This window comes from Penicillium arizonense (genome assembly GCF_001773325.1).
Source record: "Penicillium arizonense strain CBS 141311 chromosome Unknown PENARI_contig020, whole genome shotgun sequence".
NCBI lineage: Eukaryota > Fungi > Ascomycota > Eurotiomycetes > Eurotiales > Aspergillaceae > Penicillium > Penicillium arizonense.
Genome location: NW_019173297.1, coordinates 218,532 through 245,670, shown reverse-complemented (window position 1 = coordinate 245,670; position 27,139 = coordinate 218,532). Strand labels below are relative to the sequence as shown.

The window sequence follows — 27,139 nt, the reverse complement described above, 5'->3', positions numbered from 1 at the left end:
GCCAGACATACAGGCGTAAACGTCTTGCTGTTTATTGCATATCCACCTTGCGATCTCATACATTGTCAATATTACTGAGACAGTATTTTTTTGCTATACTTATCCCCTGCTCAATATACAATCGTATGATTTAATTATGTTGCCTACCTCACTGCCCCATTCCTTTCATCCTTTCATCATTTAGCCCCCACGATTACTATTATTAACAGGGTGGAAACCTGCACAGATCTCGGCTGTGCGAGGCTGGAAAGTCAATGGAAAATGACCTTGCCGGAAATTTATATACTTTTTTGGACCAGCTGATCTCCAAGGCGGGTCTCTCGTACCGAGCACGTTGATGTGGACATGGGTATCCTGGGACGAACTATGTCAAATGTCAGCTATATCACATAGACGCTATGCAGGAGTGAGATAGTGAATTCGGGATGCTGTAGAACAGGTCCAGACTTTTGGAAAGGCTGAGAAGGCCAGAAAACTATGAATGATTTAGCACTTTTGTCCACAATCCAACAGCCCAAGCATGAAGTGAATGTGCTGGGCGTGGAATGTTCCAAGGTCGAGCACTAAGTTTCTTATGTTTCGCAAATGCCGATGTGAATGGTCATATTTGGGCTGAAGTTTACCGCAGGTTCATATGTTGCTCGCTTATGTTTTCCATCTATACTTGCAAGGTTTGGTCTGGAATGGGGAGAACGGGGGATGATATTTCTGCCTTGTGGCCTGAGGCTGCCAATTTACCTGTTGCAGCCTAAGGCCTCAACAGCTACCGCCACCATTCCCGATTGGGCCAGACGAACTTTTTTGATCGGCAGAAAAAAGATGGACTTCATGAACTTCACGATAACAAGATATTCGTCGGGGGCCCAGCTCTACTATTAATTGCTCCAACCTAATCACCTTCACTCTAATCTTCTCCGTCCGACTGCTCTTTGATACACACTGCCACCATGGCAGCCCCCGTCCTGCCTCTGCAACAGGTCAAGCTCGCCTCGCTACCCTCGACGCAATTAACGCCGGAACAGCAATACTGGCGCACCTTCAAGAACCCGCTTCTGATCCCATCGCCAGCCAATGGTCCGGTAAATCTCGTCACTCAGCCCGCTGTTCCTTCCTCCGCTGCGGCCTTCCCATCTCTTACACAACCGCCCGATGTCTTCACCGTGACAACGGGTGCCCGAGTCCAAATCTACTCCATTCGCACTCGGAAACTCCTACGGACTATCACCCGATTCGATGATACTGTGCGGGGCACCGACGTTCGTCCCGATGGCCGTGTCTTGGTGACTGGTGACGACACAGGTTCCGTGCAAGTTTTCGATGTCAAGTCGCGCGCTATTCTGAAGACATGGAAGGAACACAAGCAGCCCGTATGGGTGAGCAAGTTCTCGCCCAGCGATCCCACCTCCGTTCTCACAGCCAGTGATGACCGCACTGTCCGTCTGTGGGACTTGCCCTCGCAAAACAGTGCGCGCACCTTCGTCGGCCACAGTGATTACGTGCGCAGTGGTGCATTCATGCCCGGCTCAATGGCCTCTTCTGGTCTTGTCGTGTCAGGTTCTTACGATCGTACTGTGCGCCTATGGGATCCTCGCGTGGCGAGCCGTGCCGCTATGACTTTCAAGATGGGTGCGCCAATCGAGAGCGTCCTGCCCATGCCTACGGGCACTACAGTTCTGGCTGCGGCTGATAATAAGATCGCCGTGCTGGATATCGTGGCTGGTAAGCCATTGCACATGATTCAAAGCCACCAAAAGACTGTCACTGCTCTTGCGCTGGCTTCTAATGGTGAGCGTTTGCTCAGTGGTGCGCTCGATGGACACATGAAAGTCTTTGAGACCACAGGGTGGAACCCTGTCTCTGGTTCTAAGTACCCCTCGCCCATTTTGTCTCTGCGTGCGATCACTTCTGGAACCGAGTATGAGGACAAGCACATTGCTGTAGGTATGCAGTCAGGTCTGCTATCTATCAAGACCCGTCTCTCTGGTCAACAAAAGGCCAAGGAGAAGGAGCGCCGGAAGGAAATGGCTGCCCTGCTGGAGGGTAAGCTGGAGGAGCACGACCGGGAAGTCGCAAAGAAGAACAAGAAGCTCCGCGGCTCTGGATGGGAGAAGCGTCTGCGTGGACGCGATTTCATCGGAGAGGGCGTGGAAATCGTCATTGAAGGCCAGGACAGCAAGAAGCGCAAGAGAGAACAGCCATGGGATCTCGATCTCCGCAAGGCACGCTACTCAACTGCGCTGGACACCGTTCTTGCCTCTTCCGACACCACCGCCCAACTCACATGTCTCACTGCTTTGCGCCACCGCTCCGCCCTGCGCGCTTCTCTTAAGGACCGTGACGAGGTTACTCTCCAGCCGGTTCTTCAGTGGGTCCACAAGAGCATCCGTGAGCCCCGTCTGGTCAACCTCAGCGTCGAGGTCGCCATGAACCTCCTCGACATCTACTCTGGCAACCTCGGTCAGTCAACGCAAGTCGACAAGATGGTGCAGCGGCTTCACAGCCGGGTGCGCAATGAGGTCGAGATGGCCCAGCAAGCATGGCAAACAAAGGGAATGCTCGACATGCTAAAGGCAACCTGATTCGTTCCGACATATCACAAACTGACTTGGAGTTCGGGGTGTCTGGGATTTACACACTCGGTGTACATGGCGGGCCATCAAATTTTGTACAGGATTTGCATAGAATAAAAAAAGTCGACAGTATTTACAAGCATTCAATGACCATGTATCAAAATCATATCCATCCCCAAACCTCGCCTAAACCTGAACACAACTCTCCAATTTCGAAAAACCCCCAGCAGGAGGCTGCAACCAATTCCGCTCATCATATTCCCACCCCTCCCCACCCTCAATAACATGAAAGGTATAAGCAAACCGGCTCCGGTCACTAGTATTCTTCTCACTCTTATGCAACACGTTCCCATGAATAAGCACCAAAGACCCAGCCTTAATGTCCAAAATCTCCAAATCCTCGTCAGAAGGCTCAGAAACCTTCTCCTCCTCCATCCCCCTCGGCAATGCAGGACCAGTGTTCTCAATAAACTCCGTGCCCCCATCCCCCTTCCTCACAAATCGCCGCTTAATATGACCCCCCTTACGCCCGGTATGCGAACCCTTCCACATCCCCAACGTACCATTCTTCGGGCTTGCATCTTGCAACGCATACCACCACCCAACCGCCGAAGGCGGATCCGTATACAAGAATTCAGAATCCCGATGCGAAGGAACCGCACCACCAATAGAAGGTTGTTTGAGAATAACCATAGACTGCAGCACGCGCGGATCCGTAAAGCCTAGCGACTTCGCAACGGCAGCATTGCGCTCATTAAGTGAAACAGCCTTGAACGGCGGCGATAAAGTGTGTAGAGAATGCCCGATTTTGTTAACGGCAAGATTCTTGGGTTTTAGAAGTGCTGCACGGCCGGTTACAGGGTCTGGCTCTGTGCTGAAGGCGTCGGGCTCGAAGAAGAAGCGGATTTTGTCGCCTGAGTTTAGGAAGTAGTCGTCGCCAACATGGTTGGTGCTTTCATCTATGCCATCCCCCGTTGTGAATTTCGTTAGGGGGTGGGTGTCTAGTGGGAAGTCGCGGAGGAGGTTGTTTGTTTCTGTTATTAGGGTGTTTGTTTCTGTTGGGGTGAGGTAGTCTGGGAGTACTAGGTACCCGTTTTCGCGGAAGGAGGCGACTTGGGATTCAGTGAGGCCGGACATGTTGGGGTCTGGGTTGGTTCCCAGGTGACGTTCTGGAAAACAGTGAGGGGAGGAGCGGGGAGAGACGATAAGCGATTTTGATATTGAACTGATTGGCTGGGGTCCGTGCGCCGATATCTATAGGATGCTTCATGTCCGTTCAGCTGTCATTTTGGTTCGTGCTTCACACTGGGATATTGCTCCAGTCCTCTCAGTTCTACCGATAGGTCTTCGAGCGTTCTAGCCTTCCCCCAAGTCCAATCAAAGCCGTCGCCATAGGAGGCAATGATGCAAGCGGCAAGTAGTGCTTGCCACAAAACATCAACCACGGACTATATAAATATATCGAAACAGCAAGCAAGAAACAGAATCAAAGGTTAGCATTTATCTGCTGTACATACATTACGAGCCCATGCAGCGCCGGCTCCGCATCTGCATGAAGCAAAACACAACCCAAATAAAACAAACATAACACCTAATTCACCAACAACAACTTCTGGCGGAAGTGGACCGGATCAACCTTTTTATCTCGCTCATCCACTCAGCGCCCCGTTCACGAAGATGCCCGACTCTTTCACAAGTTCCTCCTCATACTTCTACAGTTCCACAACCAACGGCAACGACGGCCAGGCCACAACCGGTCATCGCTATGCAACCACCTCGCACACCGAGCCCGACGGCACAACCATCGTCCGCACAGCCCACCAGGACCTCGGCCAGCCGGCTATGATCGAGGAACGTCGGTACGATAGTACCGGCCAGGAACAGCTCGCGCTGCGGGAGCCTGCAGGTGTGGGTTCTACCTTGGCGGGAACTTCGGCTGGTGGTGTGAGGCGGATTACGGATGTAGATGAAGACGATGAGACGCCGACGCCGACGACACCTACGACGCCTGGTCTTGTTTCGCATTCTGGGCTGATCCTTGCTGGCGGCGCGGCGGCTCAGTTGCTTGATGGTGATGGAGATGATTTTGGTATAGGTGTGCAGCCCGGGGATAGCCGCTTTTTTGATCCTATGACTGATGCTTATGACCAGCTTGGCGAGTTTGAAGTTGACAATGTGACGGGGCATCATCGAAGGACGATTGGTCGTAGTACAAGGAGGGATGTTGAGTCGAGGCAATTTGAGAATCCTAGTACTGGTGCACGGGTGCCAAGACAGACTGGGTTTGATGTCAACAAAGTGATCTAGGACTGGGTGGGATGATGTAACGATGTGAATTGCTTCTTATATACTCAAAACACAAAATACAATCATTTGTCGAGAGTGAATGCCCAGAAATATGCAACATAAATCCTGAAATTGGATCTTTTGAATCCCAATTTGGTTTGCATGGAATGTGCAGCTCAACCGGTCTCCCAAAGATGCAAGGAAGAGAAAGACACTTGAGTGCTACAGAATGTAGACAGGAAATTCTCTGTACAAGGGGTTGATGCCGAAAAGAGGCCTGCTCTGTAAGGCAGATGTGAAAGTCTGTGGAAAATGTATGGGGACCGGAAACATGTTCATGGAGGAATTTAGTCGCGCAACCGTAGACGCCCCTCCGTCCAGCGGCTCCGCGCCTTCTCCCACCATCCAGGAAGCTCATAGGCACAGTGACACACGATTCCAGCAATAAAGCCGATTGCATCGTTCTTGAAACCGACCAGCATTCCAACTGTAACCATCATGATAGTCCAGCGACGGCTTCGTTCCTCGTCTGTGAGGATAGGACCCAGATGCTGCTCAGCACTGGCCAAAAGACCGGCCCCTGCCTGGTTGAGGTCCCGAGCACCAGTAGTGTTAAGACTTTCTCCAACGCTAAGCAGCTCCACACCAGCGGCGATAACCATAACACCGAGGAAGGCAGAAGGGAAACGTTGCAGAAGATCAACCAACGTCTCGCCAAATAGGAGGCCAATAATAAGCTTCAGCACGCCAAGGAATATGACACTTGCGCCGGAGCGGGCGCCGAACCGATACTGAGCCGCAAGTCCACCAGAGCCATGGCAGACAGGCATCGCACCGAACCAACACCCCAGTAAGTTCATACCAGCCACACTAATCCCAATATGGGTGATGGATGGGGTGCGCACGTTTGGCAGCAGGTCATGAGCAAGATGAACAACTGCAACAATGGAGTTCAACGTCGTCAATGGAATCTGACCAATACCTGCATCCACAGCACCAACACGCCATTGATGTGGTGTTGGAATCAGAGCAAAAGGATGCCAAACCTCGAAGCCGGGCATATGTCCCGCCAGCGCGGTGCGGATAATGGCAAATACCAAGCCCAGCACAAACACGGCGAGGGCATACGGCACTCGACGAAATACATTAGTCAACACAAGCGCCACAAAGGCAGCGATTGCCCAGAGACGGTTATCCGCCCAGGACGGACTGATCCACCCCAATGGGTGAAGCATGTTCCCACAGGCGGCGATGATCAGAGACAACCCCGCGCCAACCTGGATACCCTTGATAACAGGGATAGGAATAACATTGGCGAACCAATGTAGGATTCCGGTTACGCTGAAGACCAGGATACAAGCACCGACGAAGATGCCCGCCGCGGCGATCGAGCCGTTTGAGAAACTACGCGCGATGGCGACGGCGGCGATAGCTTTCATCGGCTGGACTGGTAGCGGGATTCCGAAAAATAGACCTGTTAGTATGTTGAAGACTCCCGAGAAGACTAACGTGCTGGCGAGGGAGATGGTGCCATTCGCCGCTAGGGCGATGGCGATTGGTAGGAATGTTCCCAGATCACCGAGAGAGCCTGAGATCTCGGAGACATAGTGGTGTTTGAAGGTGCGCAGGTTATAGGCGTTTATCTCTCGTAGGGATTGGACCGCCATGGCTGGGGAGGTGTAGTGGAAGATCGGGAGGACGTTGGGAGCCAAGCCTGTTTATCAAGATCGGAGGCTGCCGAGCCCCGCACTTACCCGCAGCCAAATCCTGTTTAGACTATTCCTCTTTCTCTATTAATTGCCCTTATAGGCTTAGTATAGAGGCATAGCAGTGTACCCTGCTTTCCAAGGTTATTAGCTATGATGGCTAATTATGTCATTAATATATGACAGTGCCGCTTTTCTCTATATGCAGGCAATCCACACGTCAACGTTCTTCCTGGGCTGCGCAGAGACAGGCCCTAACCTCAAGAGCCTTACAACGCTGCTTGAGTTTATGGGCAAGCAAGTTATTGCTTGTGGCCAGCCGTCTCTTGGCCTGTCCGAGAGACTTTTCAATAACTATCTGTCTGGGGAACAGCGTAGGAACCACAAGCATTGATAGGGGACAGGTTGTATATGTTCGCGTGCCTCAAGAAAGCTCATCATTGATCCATGCGCCCTCGTCCATTCCACCCAATTTGCCCGTCCTGATGGCAGACATATTCCCCACTGGATATTTCTGTACTTCTCGCTTTCTAAGCACGTTATCGGCAGAGGAAGCTGAATCAAGTGCCACGGCTGTGGTTTGGTGCGGCCCGGTTGGAATCTGCGCTATTGCAACCGCGTTGACACGATAAGATACCGTCTGTGCCATCGACACGGTCCCGGAGCACCTTGCAGAAGCAAGTGTCTAGGTGCAAAGCCGCTGTTGCTCACTGAAGATCCGGGCGCGGCTATCGAGGCTGCGACCGATCGACGCGGTGCGGATGATGTGCTCGAGTTGGTGGGAACACTTGATGGATGCCATGCGCCTCTGCCTGGATATTGTGCGTCCGTTTGGTAGTATCGGCAGCGTGGGTGTTCAGACGGAAACAGTTGCCCTCGATGGTCCGGTGCTATACGGTAAAAATGGGACTATCGCATGGGGGCGGTGTCCTGTGCGTGGTATCTTCGAAAAGGCCCTTCAGACACTGGGCAAGGTACAAGACAAAGTGTCCTTCTTATGTGAATACTTCATGAAGCTTGAAGAGGCAGCGGAGGCATATCGGTTATTCAATGACCAGAAAGTCCAAATGGTCCTCTCAAAGAATGTACAAAGTACAAATCAAGACTTGGGAGCTAGGCGAACTTACTCCTTGTAATATCCAGTGGAGTGCCCAGAAGCATAATGAATCCATTGTTAACGATGGAAAGCATCACAGCTTCGAGGTTGTAGCCCGTATGGATGCAAGTCTTGCTGCACAACTAGCCCGGTCTGACAATCTCATTTTCATTGGCCAAGCAAAACAAACCTCTCTTCTTTCTCGTAAATACTGTAAGTTGACCACGTTACTTTCTTTTTGGGTCTGATCAGATATGCTAGAAAGTCAATGTCGCATTGAATCTTGCCAAGAAAGATCAATGCACTAGGATGCGAACCGGTTGCACTTCAAGACTGCAATCTGAACCAGCTGAAGGACAGGTGCATGTCTCAGGCACTGTATGATTCCTAGGCAAGGGCTGTATACAAGTCGCTGCTGGCGAATGCTTTCTTGCGCCAAGGCGGGCTAAAGACGATCCGACGTAGATAAGGAAAGGGAGCTGAAATTGTCAAAGGATTGCACGAATGGGGGATGATGTGAAATTAAAGAATAAACCCCTTGATAACGTGGCGTGGCATGTCCTAGTGTTATTTAGGTCATAGCTCGGGGGCGCTAGGCTTCCAGGATTTTCTGAGGTTCTTGCTATTTTTGAAGAGCCTTACAATACTGTAGTTGAGATTTATCCGGGTACCGGATATTCGCCTGAGCCATCCGGGCGGATTTAGGACAAACCAAATCCGTGATGTGGGCCCGCCCTAGTGAGCCCTGAGAACCCGAGCCGAGAGTGGCTGGACCATATTCGACCGAATTTTCATCCGAGCGGCAGTTCATAATAATTGGAATTACTAAGAAGGAAAAATTAAAATGCATGATTTTGCAGACACCCTAATAAATAGACTGAAAGACCGAAGTGAAGGGAACACGATTGTAAGCGACGGATGATCCTCGCAAGCCCTCGCAAGCTAGAGTCAAGCCGGGCGATCTTGGCCCCGGCATACCCCTTAAGTAGATCATGGATCTGGCGCTTATGCACTCATAAATCTCGGAACCTTGGCACTCCGTCCCGGTCCAGGCTCGGGAGCCGCTGACTCAGCGGACCGACTGCCAGCTGGCGGGCCGAGAATTAAGTTTTGCATTCGCGCCGTTAGAAATTTAGCACATGTCGGGCCTGAAACTAAGTCCGATACGTGAGGTGATGATTCATCGATCCACCATGTCAAGGCTGAATCCAATAATAGTTAATAGTTGCAGTTCATCCGCCTCCGGACCCACATACATTAAAAGGGGAGTTAACATCCCGAAATGGCCGGACCATGTGCGAACCAGACATTTAAATATTGTTTCTTCCCCCCTCTTTGATTGTTTTAAGTGCCTCGTTTCAAACTTGCTCTCTCTCTTCATCTACCCCTCCTTGTAAAACCACTGCGTCATCATGGCGTCGGATACAAGCTCCTTCGAGCTGAAGGAAAAACATGGAGGATCTCCACCCAACACCGGCGATCACTCGATCGACACAGAAGACTCCCCTATGACCCTCATCGATGAAGTCGATGTAGAGACCCTCACAAGAATCGCCACCCAACGATCTCGCCGCCAATCGACCTGGGGAGGTGACTCGTTGACCGCCCTAGCCCAACAAGACCCAGCCCTTGATCCCCAATCGGGTAGCTTTGACTTGCGAAAGTGGCTCAAGCTTGCTTTCAAGGATATCAGCCGAGATGGCCCTCAGGGACATAGCTCGGACGTTATTTTCAAGGATCTCAATGTATATGGATCTGGTGCTGCACTGCAGTACCAAGATACTGTTTCATCGACATTGACTGCTCCATTACGCTTGCCCCAGTTGTTCCGTCACTCTAAATCGCCTCAGAGGCGCATTTTGAAAGATTTCAATGGTCTGATGAAGAGTGGCGAGCTATTGCTCGTGCTGGGCCGTCCGGGTGCTGGCTGCAGTACCCTTTTGAAGTCCATTACTGGAGAGCTGCATGGTCTGCAAAAGGATTCCGAAAGTGTCATTCATTACAATGGAATTCCCCAATCTCGCATGATAAAGGAGTTCAAGGGTGAACTAGTATACAACCAGGAGGTAAGATTTGCCCCATACTTCCACTCTCTTGGAATATCAGCTAATGCCCGTCACTATAGGTTGATCGACACTTCCCCCATCTGACCGTTGGTCAAACACTGGAGTTCGCTGCCTCGGCCAGGACTCCCACCCATCGATTCGAAGGCATGTCCCGAGCGGAACACGCCCGGTATGTGGCCGAGATCACAATGGCAGTGTTTGGACTGTCTCACACCTACAACACGCGCGTCGGAGACGACTTCATCCGCGGTGTCTCGGGTGGAGAGCGCAAGCGTGTCAGTATTGCAGAGATGGCTGTGGCTCATGCTCCAATTGCAGCCTGGGATAATTCTACCCGGGGGTTGGACTCAGCCACCGCATTGAAGTTTGTTGAGGCTTTGCGTCTGTCTTCTGATATCACCGGCTCAACCCACGCAGTCGCGGCTTATCAAGCCAGTCAGAGCATCTACGATGTCTTTGATAAGGTGATTGTTCTCTATGAAGGCCATCAAATCTACTTCGGAACCGCTGCCGGGGCCAAGTCATACTTTGAGGAACAGGGTTGGGATTGCCCGGCCCGACAGACCACTGGAGATTTTCTCACCTCAGTGACCAACCCCCAAGAGCGCAAAGCCAAGCCTGGCATGGAAAACCGTGTTCCCCGCACCCCCGAAGACTTCGAAGCGGCATGGCTCAAGTCTCCTCAATACAAGCAACTGCAGGGCGAGATTGCTGATTATGAAGCGAAGAACCCTATGGTCCATGATGCGCCTGCAGCTACTGAACTCCAGGAACGGAAGCGTGGTGCTCAAGCCAATCACACCCGGCCCAAGTCTCCATACATCATCAGTGTTCCCATGCAGATCAAGCTCAATACCGTTCGCGCGTATCAACGACTATGGAACGATGCTGCCTCGACTGTTTCCGTTATCGTCACCAATATCATTATGGCTCTCATCATTGGTTCTGTCTTCTACGGGACAATAGATGCAACTGCCGGCTTCACGTCGAAGGGTGCAACTTTGTTCTTTGCCGTCCTCCTCAACGCCCTTACAGCTATGTCGGAAATCAACAGTCTTTACTCCCAACGCCCTATTGTCGAGAAACATAACTCATTCGCCTTTTATCACCCGTCCACGGAAGCCATTGCTGGTGTCCTTGCTGACATACCAGTGAAATTTGCTTTGGCTGTTGTCTTCAACATCATTCTATACTTCCTGGCTGGTCTGCAGCGTGATGCAGGCAGCTTCTTCCTCTACTTCCTCATCACCTTCGTCATCACGTTTGTTATGAGTGCAGTCTTCCGCACACTGGCAGCTGTCACGAAGACAATCTCGCAGGCAATGGGTCTGGCAGGAGTTATGATTCTTGCCCTTGTTGTCTACACCGGTTTCGTCCTCCCTGTTCCGTCCATGCATCCATGGTTCGAATGGATCCATTACCTCAACCCTATCTACTATGCCTTCGAAATCCTGATTGCGAATGAGTTCCACGGTCGCGATTTCCCTTGCTCGAGCTTCGTGCCCTTCTATGCCGACTTGTCGGGTAGCGCATTCAGTTGCTCTGCAGCTGGTTCGGAGCCTGGCTCGTTGACTGTCAATGGTGACCGCTACATCCAACTGAACTACTCCTACAGCTACAGTCACGTCTGGCGAAACTTCGGTATCCTGATAGCATTCTTGGTCGGCTTCATGCTCATCTACTTTGTCGCTTGCGAGTTGAACTCCTCCACCACAAGCACCGCTGAGGCCCTTGTCTTTCGTCGCGGTCATGCGCCTCCCAGCATGCAGGACAACAAGAAGTCCGGATCTGATGTGGAAAACAACCAGAACCCAGTTGTGGCCGAGCGTACTACAACGTCTGATGACAAGGGCATGGGCGCCATTCAACCTCAGACTGATATCTTCACTTGGCGCGACGTGTCCTACGACATCGAGATCAAGGGTGAACCTCGCCGACTTTTGGACAATGTTTCTGGATGGGTCAAGCCCGGAACTCTCACTGCCCTAATGGGTGTCAGTGGCGCCGGTAAGACCACTTTGCTCGATGTCTTAGCCCACCGGACTTCCATGGGTGTCATTACCGGTGATATGTTTGTCAATGGTACTGGCCTCGATGACAGTTTCCAGCGGAAGACTGGCTATGTCCAGCAGCAGGATCTTCACCTTGACACTGCTACTGTACGCGAATCTCTTCGTTTCAGTGCTATGCTGCGTCAGCCTGCTTCGGTCTCGATCAAGGAGAAGTACGATTACGTCGAGGATGTCATTAGAATGCTGAAAATGGAGGAGTTTGCGGAAGCCATTGTTGGTGTTCCTGGCGAGGGTCTGAATGTCGAGCAGCGCAAGCTGTTGACTATCGGTGTTGAGTTGGCTGCGAAGCCCAAGCTGCTTCTTTTCTTGGATGAGCCTACCAGGTGAGTTTATCTTGATGCGCATTCCCATTTGATGTGCCAGTAACTGACGTTCTTTCCAGTGGTCTCGACTCTCAGAGCTCTTGGGCTATCTGTGCATTCCTTCGCAAGCTTGCCGAGCATGGTCAGGCTGTCCTCTGCACTATCCATCAGCCCAGTGCTATGCTCTTCCAGCAATTCGATCAGCTACTGTTCCTCGCCCGTGGTGGTAAGACCGTATACTTCGGTCCAGTGGGAGACAACTCTAGCACCATGCTTGAGTACTTCGAGTCAAACGGCGCACGTAAGTGTGCGGATGATGAGAACCCTGCGGAGTACATGCTGGGTATCGTGAATGCCGGCAAGAACGATCAGGGCCAGGATTGGTTCGACGTGTGGAAGCAGAGCGACGAAAGCAAAGGAGTTCAGACTGAGATCAACCGTATCCACGAAGAAAAGAAGGCCAAGTCGGATTCTTCTGAGGAGGACGACTCTGCCCAGAGTCACGCTGAATTTGCCATGCCTTTCTGGTTCCAGCTCTACCTCGTCACATGCCGTGTGTTCCAGCAATACTGGCGCATGCCTTCTTACGTTCTGGCCAAATGGGGTCTCGGTATTGCCTCTGGTCTCTTCATCGGTTTCTCCTTCTACCAAGCCAAGTCATCCCTCCAGGGAATGCAGACAATCATTTACTCGTTGTTCATGATCTGTACTATTTTCTCGTCATTGGCGCAACAGATCATGCCCGTATTTGTGACCCAGAGATCCCTCTACGAGGGCCGTGAACGTCCCAGCAAGTCCTACTCCTGGAAAGCCTTCCTGATCGCCAACATGGTCGTCGAAATCCCCTACATGATCGTAATGGGCGTGTTGACATACGCCAGCTACTTCTACGCCGTCGTCGGAATCCCCGACTCAACAACCCAAGGCACAGTCCTCCTCTTCTGCATTGTTTTCTTCATCTATGCCAGCACCTTCACGCACATGGTGATCGCCGGTCTCCCAGACGAACAAACCGCCAGTGCAGTCGTCGTCCTCCTCTTCGCCATGTCCCTCACTTTCTGTGGTGTGATGCAACCCCCAAGCGCATTGCCCGGCTTCTGGATCTTCATGTACCGTGTTTCGCCCTTCACCTACTGGATCGGCGGTATGGCCGGCGCCCAGCTACACAACCGCGCGGTCGTTTGCTCAGAGGCCGAGCTTTCTACTTTCAGTCCGCCTTCTGGCCAAACTTGCATGCAGTATATGCAGAAGTATATCAGTGTGGCTGGTGGGCAGCTGCTTAACCCGGAAGCCACTAGTGATTGCAACTACTGCTCGCTCACGGTTGCTGATCAGTACTTGTCTTCGACGGGCATCCAATACTCCCAGAGGTGGCGCAACTTTGGTATCATGTGGGCCTTTATTGTTTTCAATGTCTTCATGGCTGTTGTCATGTATTACCTTGTCCGTGTTAAGCGCTGGAACGCCGCTGATATGAAGGAATCCTTCAAGAAGCTCATTCCTGGCAAGAAGTCGAAGAGCGGTAACTAGACTCTCACTCTTTTCTTGCTTGTCCTTATCTTTCTCTGTTGATAATTTTTCTGTCTATTTTCTGGGTTGCTTTCTTGGAGCGTTTTCATCAAGTTCTTATTTTACATTGTCACTCACCTGCTTGACATGCGTACATAGATATAATATTGGTAATTAATTAGACTATACATATGCCACTGCTATTTACCTGAATGATCCTTCTTCCCTTTCGCTACATTAAGATCTATACTATCACCGAACCATTCAGACACTGGGTAAATCTTAGCACGAGTCACCTGAGCAAATAATCTTGCTCGGTCCTGTAACGTGATCACGGAAGGTCGGCCTCAACGTCCAATCAGTGAGCACCTCTGATCATCCCAGTCCGAATTCTAGACCTGGAGAAGAATACCCACGTGGGCGGTCCAGTTTGCAATGCGTAGTCATCGTCTTGTCCTCTCATTTTCCTGGATCACCCCATCCTATCAAGAAAAGCGTTGGGATAGGATGGCGCAGAGAAGGGTGGAGACACAGACCCACCTCGAAATGATGCAATTGATGCAATTCTTTTTCATCTGTGGCGCCGAGCGATGCAATTGTACGCCGACAGCGCGCCGAGAGGACGCCGAGAGCATTCAGGCACTTCTGCTTGATCATTTGATCTTCATTAATCCCTGTTTGGATAGTTGACTTCACCTCCATATTAATTCTATTACGTGTCGCTATTCTATTCGTATATGATCACAGGCCACCTAATAACAAACTTCTTTTCAAGAAGAAATCTAAATACACGTACGTCTGGTATAGCTCGACTTCTTCAGCGACAAGTAGCGGTAAATAAGATCTACTTAATATGCAATGAAGTATATACCTCTAGTTGGGGTCAGACTAGAACCAAAATGCGGGGGAATCCCCACAGAAAAGAATAATGCCTCATCACGGGAGCACATCATCTGCACTCGAGTTTACACCTCACTGAAATAGCAACGCATTAACTAACAGAAACGTAAATGAGTCCAGTCACTTGACCGACTTGCGCGATATTACCTAACAACTCGGTTTGCGTCGGGGATGTCCTTACCCGATCCAGTCAAGGCTTCCGTTTACGATCAAAGTTGGAGTCTAGATCCCCACACTTTTACGTGATTTTACGTGATCTCAACACCGATCCGGGGTTGCCGGTTGCCCCTTTGTCCCATCTTTGAGCCAGCGATGGATCGAATAGCGTCAAATAGCGTCATAATGATCTACATCCTCCCCCGCGAAATCTTATAAGAGAAGTTCCCCGGACTTGAGAACCGATCATAATTCAGCCAATACTACCACGGGTACCTTATTTCCTCAGTTCTATACTCCCAAAGTGTAAGTTATGACGACGCCTCCCTGCCATGTCTACCAGTTACTCATACAATACCCATAGTCAATGACCCAGAGTCAACCCTCCATCATCATGACCATCCAATCAACACAACACTCCTCAGGCTGGAAATGCCAACAATGCGGACTCCCGGGCGTTCGCGTATCCACGGGCTCCGGAAGCAACAGTCCAGCACACTACAAATGCGTCCCATGCAATCGCTCTCTGGGCCTTTGCCCCTGCACAACACCAGGAGCCAGAACGACCTCTACATGCCCCTGTGGCGACAGTGATGCCGAATCACGATCACCGGGTCCAGAGGAGGTCCCTCGCGGCGTCTCGATGCTCCCCCCGAGGAAGGGTTCTATCAACCCACACAACCCGGACTCGGGCTTCGATGAGGATTGGGAGGCAAATTGCAGTCCTGGCTACATGGTTTCTCGCTTCAAGGCTGAGGGCCATGAGCTGCTTTGGCCTTGAACATTTTGCATTTTTCGGGATTTCTTTCACATAGCGTGCGCCTTGTTTAATTTATCATGAGTTTTTACTCTATTGTTGCCTGTCAAGGCGACGCTGGGATCTTTCCAGTAAAAAGTTACTTACGTCAATAATGAGAACTATGGTCTTGGACCGATTACCGTATCAAGACTATTTGCATAGATCGACATCACCGTATTTCGTCCAGAATGATTATAATATGGCGTTTTACAGACTCCCGTATGATTTCGTAAAAGCAAGGGGCATAAATGCCGTCATGGTGGCGACTGCCAGTCTGAATTTTCGTCCACGCGCATAGTCTTAAAATACTGGTTGTACTACGTACCTGTACCGCTGTCGTGTTACGCTAGAGAAAGGCACCCGTAGTAGGCCATTAGGATATAACCTGAGTCCAATGTACTCGCGTCACGTATTGTAGAGCTCATTTAGATCTAGATTAAGAGACCGCCCAGCCTCAATTTTACTGGCCAAAAATCGGCCAGGGACACTAGAATGGAAAGAGAAAGTCGAGGAATGACAGGGATTAGCCGGTATCATTCATCTAATCTAATCAATCTATGCCAACCAAGTCTGAATCGCAACCTTAAAAGTCTCCTGCAACCAAACCTCCTCAAACCTCAAACCAGTATCAAACCCATGCTCCCCCTCCTTAACAGTGAAAACAATCCGATCATCCGGCAACTCGCTAAACACCTCCCGCGCACGCTTAACAAACTTCTCCACATCCCCAACAGGAACAATACTATCCTGCCGCCCATGAATAATAGCAATCCCACCCTCCGGAATCCTAACACCCTCCCGCTCAATCTTAACACCAGGGAACCTCACCTCCCTCTCCAACCCCTCAACCCCACGCTCATAAAGCCGCCCAAGAACCCCATAAAGAGTAGCCGCAAGCATGAATCCCAGCCGCCCTTCCTCCACAACCGAAGACTCAACAGTGCCCGGAACAACAACATCCATCGTCTCCGTAACAACACTTTCAGGAAGCATCATCCCAAACGGTCCCACAGTCCGCGGCTTAACAAACGCTTCAGAGCACGGATCAACCCACGGATACGCAGCCGTGCAGGACCGGATCTCATCCGGGTGCGCAAGCGCCAGGTACAGACTCAGCAGTCCACCGGCTGACTCGCCGAAGCTCAGTACCCGTGAGAGATCGGCGTGTGTGGGTGTTGAGTGGGCTGCGAGGAGGGTTGCTAGAGTGGGGCTCCGGACCCAGGTCCAGAAGTCTTCGATGTCGCTGTAGATTTCGCTGCTGGTTGAGCCTGGGAGCAGGCGGTAGTTTGGGCTGATTATTATTGCGTTTTCTTGGAGCGCTACGTCTGATAGCCACCATGGCCAGAAGTCCATGTAGAGGGAGTCGCCCATTACCTGGTTTTGTTTTGTTAGTATGGGTTTGGATCGGGGAGAGGTGTATAATGGGGTTTGTACCAGACCGCCGCCGTGGAAGCGGAGGATTACGGGTCTCTTGCCTGTGAATGGCTTTTGTGGGATGAGGATGTCTGTTCGGATTTCATGGTCTCCGACTTTCTTGTAGGTGGCTTGGATGAGGTCCAGACCGGCGAGTTTGGGGTGCGATTGGATTGACATTGTTGCTCTTATGGTATGATATAATATATTCGAGGAGTGAGATGTACAAAGTAAAGTCTGGAGCGCTCAGATGCAGGTACAGGTGGAGGAGATATGTATTTCAGCTTATGCGGGGCAGCTTACTTTCGGAAGCGGGTTCAGCTTCTATTTGGGTTTGGGATGCGGATTTATAATCGGATAATCGACAGATCGGCAGTCGAACCGGCATTTATTCTGACAAGATGGGATTTGCAGGTGATGGATTACCTGTGGTACTTACGCTTGAACTGGGGCCCCTCTTGATATTGTAAATCCGGCTGATCCGCGGGCGCTTCTCGGTTTCGGGACTATATTGCCGTGGTAAACAGAGGCAAGTGGAGATAATAAGATCATATTGCCAGCCGATATGCTTCAAGCTTGGTTCTTTCATGCAGCCTCCTTCTCAGATGATGCCTTGGTCCAGTCATTGTACTAGATGGGGGAGCAGGATGTGCAGGCACTGGACAGTTGGACGTGTTTAGCGCTGAGATATTAGCGCGCTAGCCTATTCAGTTACATGAGATGTTCGGCCAACCAACGCAGCTCCTTCTGTAAATGCATAATTTCGATGAGGATCTTTTGTCGGACTTTTATACGCATTAGCTACACACAGACAGGGTTCATTGGGATCCATGATCGGTGATTGGGCCTGACTTACGTGTATTTCAGCCTCACCTGCGGGTTTATTATCTCCGAAGCTATAAGAAACAAGCACTGATATTACATAACTGAGTTATTCTTGGTTCATGTTAGGACAAACATGAGGAAATATGTAGGGTATAATGCTCTCCATTGCGACCTTTTGGCGCTGGATGAAATGTGCTGTGATGCGGGCATAGCATCCTTCAAGATGAGGCTAGAAACCTCTCCAGCTAAGCTTTACTGTACTTGTACTTGGAGTGTACTGGTAGGATATCGAGAGTGAGAGAGCTTGCCTGGTTGTCTACGTAGCGCACAGGGATTAGGTATCGTCCAGGGTAGAGCTGTGTCACGGCTCGATGCTTGCAAGGAGCAAGACTGCCACAAGTCAACTGTAAACTCACTGTAGCTAACACTATGGACGCGTAGAGACAAGGAGTCAGAAAGAAGAGAGGGTGAGAAGAGCAAGTCCTTCTTTCTCCAGTCCGCGGCCCTCGAGGGCCGGCACCAGGCAGAGAGCACGAGGGCCTCATCAACTAATATGGATCTTCTACCGGTACTATGTTAAGTTTAAAGCGGGGTCTGGAGTTACAGTAAGGAAGTAGGTGGCGTGGGGGTGCATGATCATGTAAGAGTTCTCTAAGGTGGGAGTGAGCCTCAGCAGGTCGATTGATGGGAAGCAGAATAGCTTTACCAGGGACATTGTGAGACAATGCAGGCCCCTGTTGAGTCGCAATGAGTGCATTGAAGAACAATGGCTCTATTGAAGAACAATAGCAAGTAATCAGCCAATGGGGGGTCGTCGTCACTACCCTATTTGTGCCGTCCCAATTAGGAAATGACCTCTGCTATAAAAGCAATTCTTCTCCCCCATTTTCCCTTTCTCTTTCTTTCTCCCCTCACGAGACTCACCTCGAGCGAACATTCTTCTGTATTTTTTGAGGAGTCAACACCAGACTCACCTGGAACGATGGAGGGGGACGACCATTCGATACGATCTTCAGCATTCTCAACATACAACATCATCGACACACAACACTATCGACACACAACACCATCGACACACAACTTCAACACACAACTTCAACACACAACTTCAACACACAACTTCAACATACAACTTCAACATACAACTTCAACACATAACTCAACACACAACTGTGGGCGTGGGATACAATCAGTGGTCGGATCAGAGGTTCTCCTGCACGGGCGACCGTTTGAGGAGGTCGGGGAGGAAGCGAGTCGAGGGTTGCTTGGCGAGGACACAGTGGGCCCAGTTCTTTAAAACCTTACCTGGAGCTAAGCAACAACAAATCGGACTGAGTGACCCTGCCTCGTGGACTCGGCACTCTGATTGTGGGCGAGGACTCGTTCTTCTTTTTCTCCTTTCTCCTGTGATGATTCAGTTTTAGATGATGCATGGATGATCCCCTTGGGTGATCCCTCGGGTGATTCTCGCATCCATCGAACGCGCCGACACCTTCGTGATTGCCTGGTGAGCCTGAGCGAAGAATCGGGTTCGACCACTGTTCTGAGGTCCCCCGTCTTCATTGACGGGGTGTCGAAAGGAGACGTGGGACGACAGAGTTTTTTTCTTCTTTCTTTTTTCTTCTTGCTTTTTTCTTCTGTGATGATTCAGTTTTAGATGGTACTTCCATCTAACGTGCCTAAATCTTCGTGATTTCCTCCAAGCTTGATCGGAGATTCGGGTACGAACACTGTTCTGAGTTGAACCCTGCCTACGTTACATGTTGCACCTTTTCTGTTCCCCTTCCCTTGAACAGGTGAGTATGCTGACATTGCAGGGACGTCAACGAAAGAACGCCGCATCCACGGATCCGCCACATAGATCGGGAAACCTTATCTCACCTCGCACGGACCACACCTCAACGGCACTGCACTGACTGCAGTGCAACACAACCACACTCAATTGCCTAAGACACATCGCAACATGGATCCAGACGCCAGTATCCCGCTCGAACCGGCCCCCTCAGTCTTCAGCTACGTTCTGTCCTTCCTCCTCGTCGGCGTCGCATGGGGCTTCACAACCCCCTTTATCCGGCGCGCCGCGGCAGACTTCAATGCACGACAGGACAAGCTGGCCAACAACTCCAACTCTACCGAGCGCGGCAGGACACGTACACAGGAATCGCCGCAGACTGGTTTCACGGATGCTGGTGAGGAGCAGGAGCTGCCTTCCCTAGGGGAGTTGGAGGACGATGAGGTGCGGAGACGCAGCACGAGCCAAAGCGACCAGTCCCGCAAGGCGAAGGGATCTGTCGCAGGACAGCAGGGTGGTGATGCACAGGGTTCAAGCCGCGATACCGAGCTGAGGGACGAGGGCGATGATGAGGATCTACCCACACCAGCTTGGAGACGCGAGTCCGGCCCGAAGCAGTCCTGGCTGCGTACAAAGGTTGTCTCGATTTTCTGGACTGTTGTCAACCTCCTCCGCACTCCAGCTTATGCCATTCCGTTGATCATCAACTTGACTGGGAGCATTTGGTTCTTCCTTCTTGTTGGGAAGCATGGTATGTCTTTCTCTCCTTGCAAGCTGTCGCTGTTGTCTCCGAGGATGGGTTTGCTAATGATCTTTCTCTTTTTTTTTTTTTTTTACAGAGCTTTCCCTCACCGTCCCTCTTGCGAACTCGAGTGCATTCCTATTTACTGTGCTCGGAGAGTGGTATGTGGAGCGCAAGGTGATTGCGAAGGAGACATGGTTGGGCATGGGCTTGGTGCTTGGAGGTATTGCATTGTGTGTTCATTCAAAGAACCAGGCTTCTTGATTCCTGTACACTTCGTCCTGGGATTATTGTCATTTGACAATTGTCTGACTATTGTTGCGTTTCTACATACATGTATTCGGTCGAGATATATTCGGGTCCATCTTGCATCAAAACATCCATGATCACCTCATTCTGCATACATCTCAGTAACAGGAATACACACCAACGCAACCGGCGCTTGTCTCACCCTCCTGATCCAAATAATTCCTTGCTTTACCCACAGACTAGTTTGCTTCCAAGAATCCAGATCAAGTCATGCAGTTCATAGGACATATCATATTTATCTATCACCAACACCAAGATTGGCACAAAATAATAAACCAGATCCCCATATCTACAATAAAAGTACACGAATTCCCACTCCAAATGAAAACTAAAAGCAAAAAAAAAAAAAAGAAAAACATCGCGATATCATGTCATTCCACTCGTTCCACATATCAAAACGAGAAAGGCATATCGCGGGGAGTCATCACACATATTACATTTGTCCCGTTTCCATCTCCATTTTCAGATCCATTTCAGAACCCCGTTACAGACCAGACCGGGCCCGCCGTGGTCATGGATTCTGAAATTCGTACTCTCCAACTCTGATGAATGTGAATCAACGCGGTGGATATATGAAAACATTGCATAGCATGGCATTTGCTGCAAAGCGCAAGGAAGAGCAGAAGAACAATCGTTATGTTGAAAGATCGCTAAATCAAACACCGCGGAACTGGAGAAGGGGAAGTTAGTATGCTTGAGAGGGAGGAAGGAGATGGAGAAGGGGAAAGGACTCACCATCCGAACAACCAGATACCACATCGCACCGACGAACTTGAACATCGACAGTCCGGCAACACTCCACAGAACAACTTCCATGTAAATCATGGAGCGCTCGCTCTGTGTGGCATCTTGGCTGTCACTGGAGCTAGACGTCTTATCGAAGGTTTCCAGACCTGCGGCACTCAGGACAACGGCGCCAAGGGCAAAGTTGCAGAATACCCAGGCGAGAACGACAGCACTGCGGAAACCCTTGTAGTAATCGGCCTGCTTCTCTTCCTCTGAGATGACCTGTACCTCCTTGGGTGGTTTCATGGCGAACTTGGCGATTTCCGCTTCATACTGTGCGTTCAAGTCGCCGTCGTCCTGTGGAATATTGACATCGACTTTGCCGCCGGGCTTAAGATGGGCTGAGGGCAGTTTCTCGGCTTTGTCGTCTCCTTTTGTACCCCAAGTGATGTCGTGGGTGTTACAGAAGGCGTAGATGTTGAGGACGTTGATATAGGTCGGGGTAAGCAGGATGTATTGGATGAACTGAGAAGGAGATTAGCAAGGTGAATGGCTAACAAGGAATTGACTGGAAGACTTACACTAGTGAACATGTGCCAGGGATCCAGGAAGATAAAGGACGCGATGAACCACATCACATAGGTTGACCCAAGTGAAACGATAATCGAGAAAAACGTCTTGTTCGTGAACAGCTGCGAAACAGTGAAACTGTTCGAGGCAACCTCTGTCTGAATGGATTTCACAGTGACGAAAACGGCAGCAAATGCAAGATATATCATAATCACGATCCAGAAATAGACCATGGTCATGTAGAACTTGTTTGATCCACCAGGTCGATTACCAAGAGCCAAAACGAAGCACGTAACGAGAGTTGCCAAGTAGAGCCATTCGAAAACGATACCAAGAACTTTACCAGCAGTACCTAATAGATCATCTGATCCGAGGTATGTTGTCAAGATGTGGAAGACCAAGAAGAAGTTACCAATACCGAACCAAGCAAAAATCATCGCAATCGTTTGGTAGATGAATTCAATCATCAGCATGAACTTGCGCATGAAGCTGTGGTCACTGCGGAAAATCTGATAGAAGTGGGCAATAGCGTAGACAGCAGCGAAGAAACTACCGTTGAGCCAACGGCGACGTTGCAAGATGAACTCGGCCATGCGGTCAGGCACGTCAGTCTCACCGGTTGACGACTTGACGTACTGAAGGAGCCATCTGCATTTCCGCTTGGAGACAATTTCGAAGCAAAGAATTCGATCCTCGGCCAAGTACATGTTGGCTGTGAAAATACCGGCATTGGCACCGTGCATCTTCTCACCCAAGAAATACCGTTCCAGAGGACCCTGTCCGTTCTTGTCATTCTGCAAAGCAACAAACCGATAAGCAGAGAACGCGCCGGGCAACACGGTAATGAACCCGAAAGAAGACTCCAGCGGCTTATCCAGAATGTTGCTCAGCTTGTACTCGAAGTTTTGACCGGCAACCAGAGGGTTCAACAATTTCTTGCCGTGGGACAACATGACCTTAATCTCACCACAGGCACCACCGCACATAGGCTCGACATCAAAGGCCTTCCACAGGTGGTAGATGGAGTCTCTGCCAGGCTTGGTACCCGCATCGAGAAGGACACAAATGTTGGGATCCAAGACCCGACCAAAGGCCTGGAAGAACCATCTGTGGGAGTTGATCTTCTTCTGGTTCTTTTCCTTCAAACAGAAGATCATCTGCACGGGAGGTCCCGTCCTAGGCTTGAGATGCACCTGGGTGCCCTTGACTTCCAATCCGACTTGGGTTGTGTATTCGTAGATGTGGGCTGTCACATCCTTGCCGTTGACTTGCTGCTTAGCAATTCCATCCTGATACACACCCAGACCTGCTAGAACGGCGCGCGTGCGAGGGTTGATCTTTGCACGGCCGTCACTGATAACACAAACCACGATCTTCTTCCATGCGTCCTTGCCCCAGGTTTTGCTGCTTGTGCGCGAGCACATATGATCAATGTTCTTGAAAATACCGGACATGGTTCGCGCAAACAGGAAGTCGTCCTCATTATACATGGTCACGACAATAAACAGCTCCGTATGACGAGGCTTTGCGAAGAGTTTCTGGCGCAGAGTGAACCGTTCCTCGAAGAAATCAGCAGGGTCGCAAGTTGCGGCCGAGTATCGCATATGCGTAAACTCGTCACGGCCGGGGGGCTCTGCATGAGGAACTTGACTGAGCAATTTTGGGGCAATGGGGCAATCAAGGACAAGGTTGCCGTTGAACAGCTGGACTTCCTTCACTGTCTTCCAGCGGCGGATAGGTTGAGGACTTGGTGTTGGTTGTACCTCGTCATGGAACTCATCGGTGTATGGGTCCGGCCCGAATGGATTGTCGCTCGGTTGAAGCATGGGCTCGTGTGTATCATCGAATGGGGTGTGGCCTCCCTCTGGATACTGGCCAAGATCATAATCGTCATGATGAGTGTGTGTAGGCTCATAAGGTTGAGTATAGTAAGCATCGTGATGGGCTTCGGGATCCACCGAGTACTCATGACCGGGGTAAGGACGTTGCGCATCATAGGCATCGTGGTGGCCATAGGAGTTGTAGACGTTCTCGACTGAATACTGTGTCGGAGAAAACGATGGTCAGTTCCAGCCACAAGGCACAGATCATTGTTGCGCAATACTCACAGTCGGTTGCTCAGCTAGGCGATCGCTAGATGGCATAGGCAGATGCGCAGGAGGAGCATATGGGTTGTCCGATAGCTGGTAGCCATCCAGCGGTCGGGCAGGCGAGGGAGTGCGATTTGTGTAGCTAGTAACGTGAGAAGGATTCAGCATGGGCGAGCGATGCTCGTCCCCAAACGGATCTGGTTGCGACATTGTCAGTTCTGAGGCAGTGGATGCTCAACGGGAGGTTAAAACGCAAGAGCTTGACTGTGCAACTTCCACAGCAACCATTTAATCAATGACCAGCACTGACTTGAGACAGGTTTCAGGTGGACAAGCATGCGCAAGCAATATGGGAAAAAAGAGGGTCCAATAGGGCCGTAAGACAAGCACTAACCTTCTCCGACGCGATTGTAGGCCATGGTGTGTGAGCGAGCCTCGGGATTGAGTTCAGCGAAATTATGCTACCCCGACGTTCGTTGCAGGGGTTTGGAGATTGCGCCAGGAGCGCCAAGTGGAATCTTGAGCGTCAACGGGAGACTTGACTAGTCCGACTTGACGGACGCGGACTCTCGGCGCTGTTTCAGGTAGGGACTTCAAGCGAAATTTGACTAGGAGAAACGAGTACAGGTTGGTTGCAAAAGTGAGAAGCAGGTGGAATAAACCTGGGTCCCCTCTGTTTGGTGTTTACGACGCCCCAGTCGATCCCAGCATGAAGGTGGAGATAGGACGAATCAGTGTCTGTGCTGGGCTCCGCACTGCCTTGTGGATGTATTGTTCACACGATGATAAGACTGTAATAGCGAAAAAAGCATATGAAGGAAAGGATTCGGAACAAAAGCCCCAATAAGATTGCAGTTCATCAAACCAGAGACAACTGAAACATGTGAGCCACGGTTGGAAGAGGCAACTCTCCGCTGGTCAGTCGTGCGTGTTTTGTTACTGGGCCAACTGCGCCTGAGCCACAGTCTTGGCAGTGGCTGTACCCACACCGTGTGCTTAGTCATTCCCATTCCATGGGAGGCGCTGCAAATTCTTATTCTTTTTTTAGTATCGACAAGGTATACTATCAGTGTGATGTATAAAGTAGCTGCCTGTTCTTAGAATAGCCCATTTTACTAGCTTATGCCAAGGTCTGCACATCATACTGCACCTGTACCTGTGTCTTGCCCTGTAGCAACGACGTATTGCATCTGGTGGGGTCTTAAGGTCGCCTATCGATAAGTCCCCAACTTAACACTCATTTTCAAGCTGTAATATATTCAATTGCTGCCTACACAACCATAGGCAAGATCCCGGGACATTCATCCTACCCCACATTATGACTGGCGACTCGAATGGACGCCCGGCAAATGTCCTATTTGTCTGCCTGGGCAACATCTGTACGTGCACCCTTGGCTTTCCCCCGCGATGACGACATCCTAATTCAGTATAGGTCGTTCTCCGATGGCAGAGGGTGTCTTCCGCAACTTCGCCGCATCCCATGCCTTAATTGGAGAGATCGACTCGGCCGGCACTGCCGCATACCACAGACTTGAGCCTCCCGACCCCCGCACCATGTCCACTCTGCGCCGCCACAAGATCACCGATTATGACCATGCCGCCCGTAAGGTGACCCGGGAGGACTTCCTCACCTTCGACTACCTCCTTGCCATGGACAAGTCGAACTTGCGCGAGTTGTTGCATGAGCGGGAGTCGGTCATTGCGGCTTTGCAGCGCAAATCTACTTCCAAGTCGGGGGCCAAAGGCACACGTTCGCATGTCGACGCTGCGATTGGCGAGTATGGGGAGGATGCGAAGGTTGCTGTGGTGCGGATGTTTGGTGATTTCGGTAAAGCTGGAACGCTGAATGACCGCGTTGGTGGTGGAGAGGTCGTCCAAGACCCTTACTATGGTGGTGCCAATGGTTTCGAAGAGGTTTACCAGCAGGTCGTGCGATTCTCTCAGAACTTCGTTGACTACCTGGAGCAAAACCCTCTCAGCTCTGAGTAAAGGGTCTGTTCAAACCAGCAGGACTGCACAGGCCAAGCACATGTATAGAGAAGACGGCGCTACTTTGTTGATACCCTACTTCATGAGCGAGCAGTTTTGATAGATACATCAAGCAGATATTGAATATTAAAATAGAAGATATGATTGCATAGTTTCCATGACCAGAAAAATATTTGGTATTGTACGTTGAGTGCTGAACGCGAACAAAATATTTGTATGGCAGGGTGATGGATTGACCAGCAAAGTAAACATTCCCACCATCATTGAACATCAGATCTTCTCGCTGATCTTGATAGCGGTCCTGCAGCCAAAGCGAATAACATCCACAAGGGGATCATAAGGCTTCGCTTCCTTGGAGTCATTGGCAACAGCATGGTCAAGATGCTCTAGTTCCTCGTCCCGAATCCTCCGGAATGTGGCCAGCATATCCTTAAGCTCTTCATCGAGCTCCTCTCCCCGTCTCTCAGCATCCGCCTCCCAGGACAGAATCTCCCTCACTTGGTCATTATAGTGAGATCCAATCTCCGTCTCAACGGCCTCGGTGCACGCCATCGCGGCTTCGCGACCCAGTGCCGCCGTGGACCACCCCAGGAATGTGGCTGCTACCTCCCATGCGGGATACATAGCGGTTGGTCGGACCTGGTGCTTCGCAACGAGCCCATTGAACGTTTTGAGATGCCCGGCTTCTTGGTCGTACATGTGTTTCATCAAAGGCCGGAGGTGTGGGTATGAACGAACGATCTGGGGCGTCTGGGCTGTGTAAATCAGGGTCGCGGCGAGCTCCCCGGCTTGATTTACTCGTAGAGCGCTGTCCATAAACTCGCGCTGCTCTTTGCTGAGGACGTAGCGAGGCTTGGGCTCACCGGCGGTGCCGGCGGTGGTTGAGGCGTGCCGACATTGGCTGTATTTGACCGTTGATGGAGCGAGGAAGTCGAGAAAAACTGAGGATGGTGCACGCATGGGCTGGCGGCACAATTTCAAGGCGCAATTGCGCATCATTGGTAGAGATGCCATTAAAAATTAGGTTGAACGATAATCATGAGACTATTTCGAGGACGAAGCTCCGAGGCCGCGTTGACCGCCTTCGCTAGCGAGATTCGCGCGGAACGTCATGAATTCATGCCAACTTGCGACGAACACTCATGCGCTTTCAAGATACCCTGCACTACGTTCGCTTCATCTAGTGCATAGTGTGGCTGCCGACTTTGGATCGTTGAAAGT

The 27,139-nt window shown here is 50.7% G+C and overlaps 11 protein-coding genes across 11 annotated transcripts; 6 read left to right on the top strand and 5 right to left on the bottom strand.

Annotated features, from left to right (window-relative positions):
- Positions 1-947: 947 nt before the first annotated feature.
- On the top strand, positions 948-2,579 carry PENARI_c020G10651 (snoRNA-binding rRNA-processing protein UTP15; the record flags this gene model as incomplete). The annotated part of the gene is made up of 1 exon (XM_022635098.1): positions 948-2,579. The coding sequence occupies one exon, from the start codon at positions 948-950 to the stop codon at positions 2,577-2,579; it is 1,632 nt and encodes a 543-aa protein (XP_022485146.1).
- Positions 2,580-2,756: 177 nt separating this feature from the next.
- Positions 2,757-3,707, bottom strand: PENARI_c020G02012 (phytanoyl-CoA dioxygenase family protein; the record flags this gene model as incomplete). Its single annotated transcript, XM_022634955.1, has 1 exon — positions 2,757-3,707. One exon carries the CDS (start codon positions 3,705-3,707, stop codon positions 2,757-2,759), a length of 951 nt encoding a protein of 316 aa, XP_022485080.1.
- Positions 3,708-4,247: 540 nt separating this feature from the next.
- PENARI_c020G01350 (uncharacterized protein) lies at positions 4,248-4,877 on the top strand (the record flags this gene model as incomplete). The annotated part of the gene is made up of 1 exon (XM_022634938.1): positions 4,248-4,877. The coding sequence occupies one exon, from the start codon at positions 4,248-4,250 to the stop codon at positions 4,875-4,877; it is 630 nt and encodes a 209-aa protein (XP_022485133.1).
- Positions 4,878-5,203: 326 nt separating this feature from the next.
- PENARI_c020G06408 (putative sulfate/molybdate transporter) lies at positions 5,204-6,523 on the bottom strand (the record flags this gene model as incomplete). The annotated part of the gene is made up of 1 exon (XM_022635020.1): positions 5,204-6,523. One exon carries the CDS (start codon positions 6,521-6,523, stop codon positions 5,204-5,206), a length of 1,320 nt encoding a protein of 439 aa, XP_022485040.1.
- Positions 6,524-7,353: 830 nt separating this feature from the next.
- Positions 7,354-7,880, top strand: PENARI_c020G09856 (uncharacterized protein; the record flags this gene model as incomplete). The annotated part of the gene is made up of 3 exons (XM_022635080.1): positions 7,354-7,647; positions 7,706-7,809; positions 7,877-7,880. 3 exons carry the CDS (start codon positions 7,354-7,356, stop codon positions 7,878-7,880), a joined length of 402 nt encoding a protein of 133 aa, XP_022485173.1.
- A 1,190-nt stretch (positions 7,881-9,070) lies between these two features.
- Positions 9,071-13,628, top strand: PENARI_c020G04894 (putative ABC multidrug transporter; the record flags this gene model as incomplete). Its single annotated transcript, XM_022634994.1, has 3 exons — positions 9,071-9,724; positions 9,784-12,119; positions 12,179-13,628. 3 exons carry the CDS (start codon positions 9,071-9,073, stop codon positions 13,626-13,628), a joined length of 4,440 nt encoding a protein of 1,479 aa, XP_022485200.1.
- Positions 13,629-16,017: 2,389 nt separating this feature from the next.
- PENARI_c020G02223 (uncharacterized protein) lies at positions 16,018-17,055 on the bottom strand (the record flags this gene model as incomplete). The annotated part of the gene is made up of 2 exons (XM_022634958.1): positions 16,018-16,836; positions 16,897-17,055. The coding sequence occupies 2 exons, from the start codon at positions 17,053-17,055 to the stop codon at positions 16,018-16,020; spliced, it is 978 nt and encodes a 325-aa protein (XP_022485054.1).
- Positions 17,056-19,663: 2,608 nt separating this feature from the next.
- PENARI_c020G10270 (uncharacterized protein) lies at positions 19,664-20,498 on the top strand (the record flags this gene model as incomplete). The annotated part of the gene is made up of 2 exons (XM_022635090.1): positions 19,664-20,243; positions 20,332-20,498. 2 exons carry the CDS (start codon positions 19,664-19,666, stop codon positions 20,496-20,498), a joined length of 747 nt encoding a protein of 248 aa, XP_022485192.1.
- Positions 20,499-21,198: 700 nt separating this feature from the next.
- chsA (uncharacterized protein) lies at positions 21,199-24,348 on the bottom strand (the record flags this gene model as incomplete). The annotated part of the gene is made up of 5 exons (XM_022635003.1): positions 21,199-21,213; positions 21,279-21,794; positions 21,851-23,881; positions 23,948-24,126; positions 24,324-24,348. 5 exons carry the CDS (start codon positions 24,346-24,348, stop codon positions 21,199-21,201), a joined length of 2,766 nt encoding a protein of 921 aa, XP_022485033.1.
- An 899-nt stretch (positions 24,349-25,247) lies between these two features.
- On the top strand, positions 25,248-25,918 carry ltpA (tyrosine protein phosphatase LTP1; the record flags this gene model as incomplete). The annotated part of the gene is made up of 2 exons (XM_022635033.1): positions 25,248-25,308; positions 25,362-25,918. 2 exons carry the CDS (start codon positions 25,248-25,250, stop codon positions 25,916-25,918), a joined length of 618 nt encoding a protein of 205 aa, XP_022485113.1.
- Positions 25,919-26,188: 270 nt separating this feature from the next.
- On the bottom strand, positions 26,189-26,914 carry PENARI_c020G12263 (demethoxyubiquinone hydroxylase family protein; the record flags this gene model as incomplete). Its single annotated transcript, XM_022635126.1, has 1 exon — positions 26,189-26,914. One exon carries the CDS (start codon positions 26,912-26,914, stop codon positions 26,189-26,191), a length of 726 nt encoding a protein of 241 aa, XP_022485185.1.
- Positions 26,915-27,139: the final 225 nt, after the last annotated feature.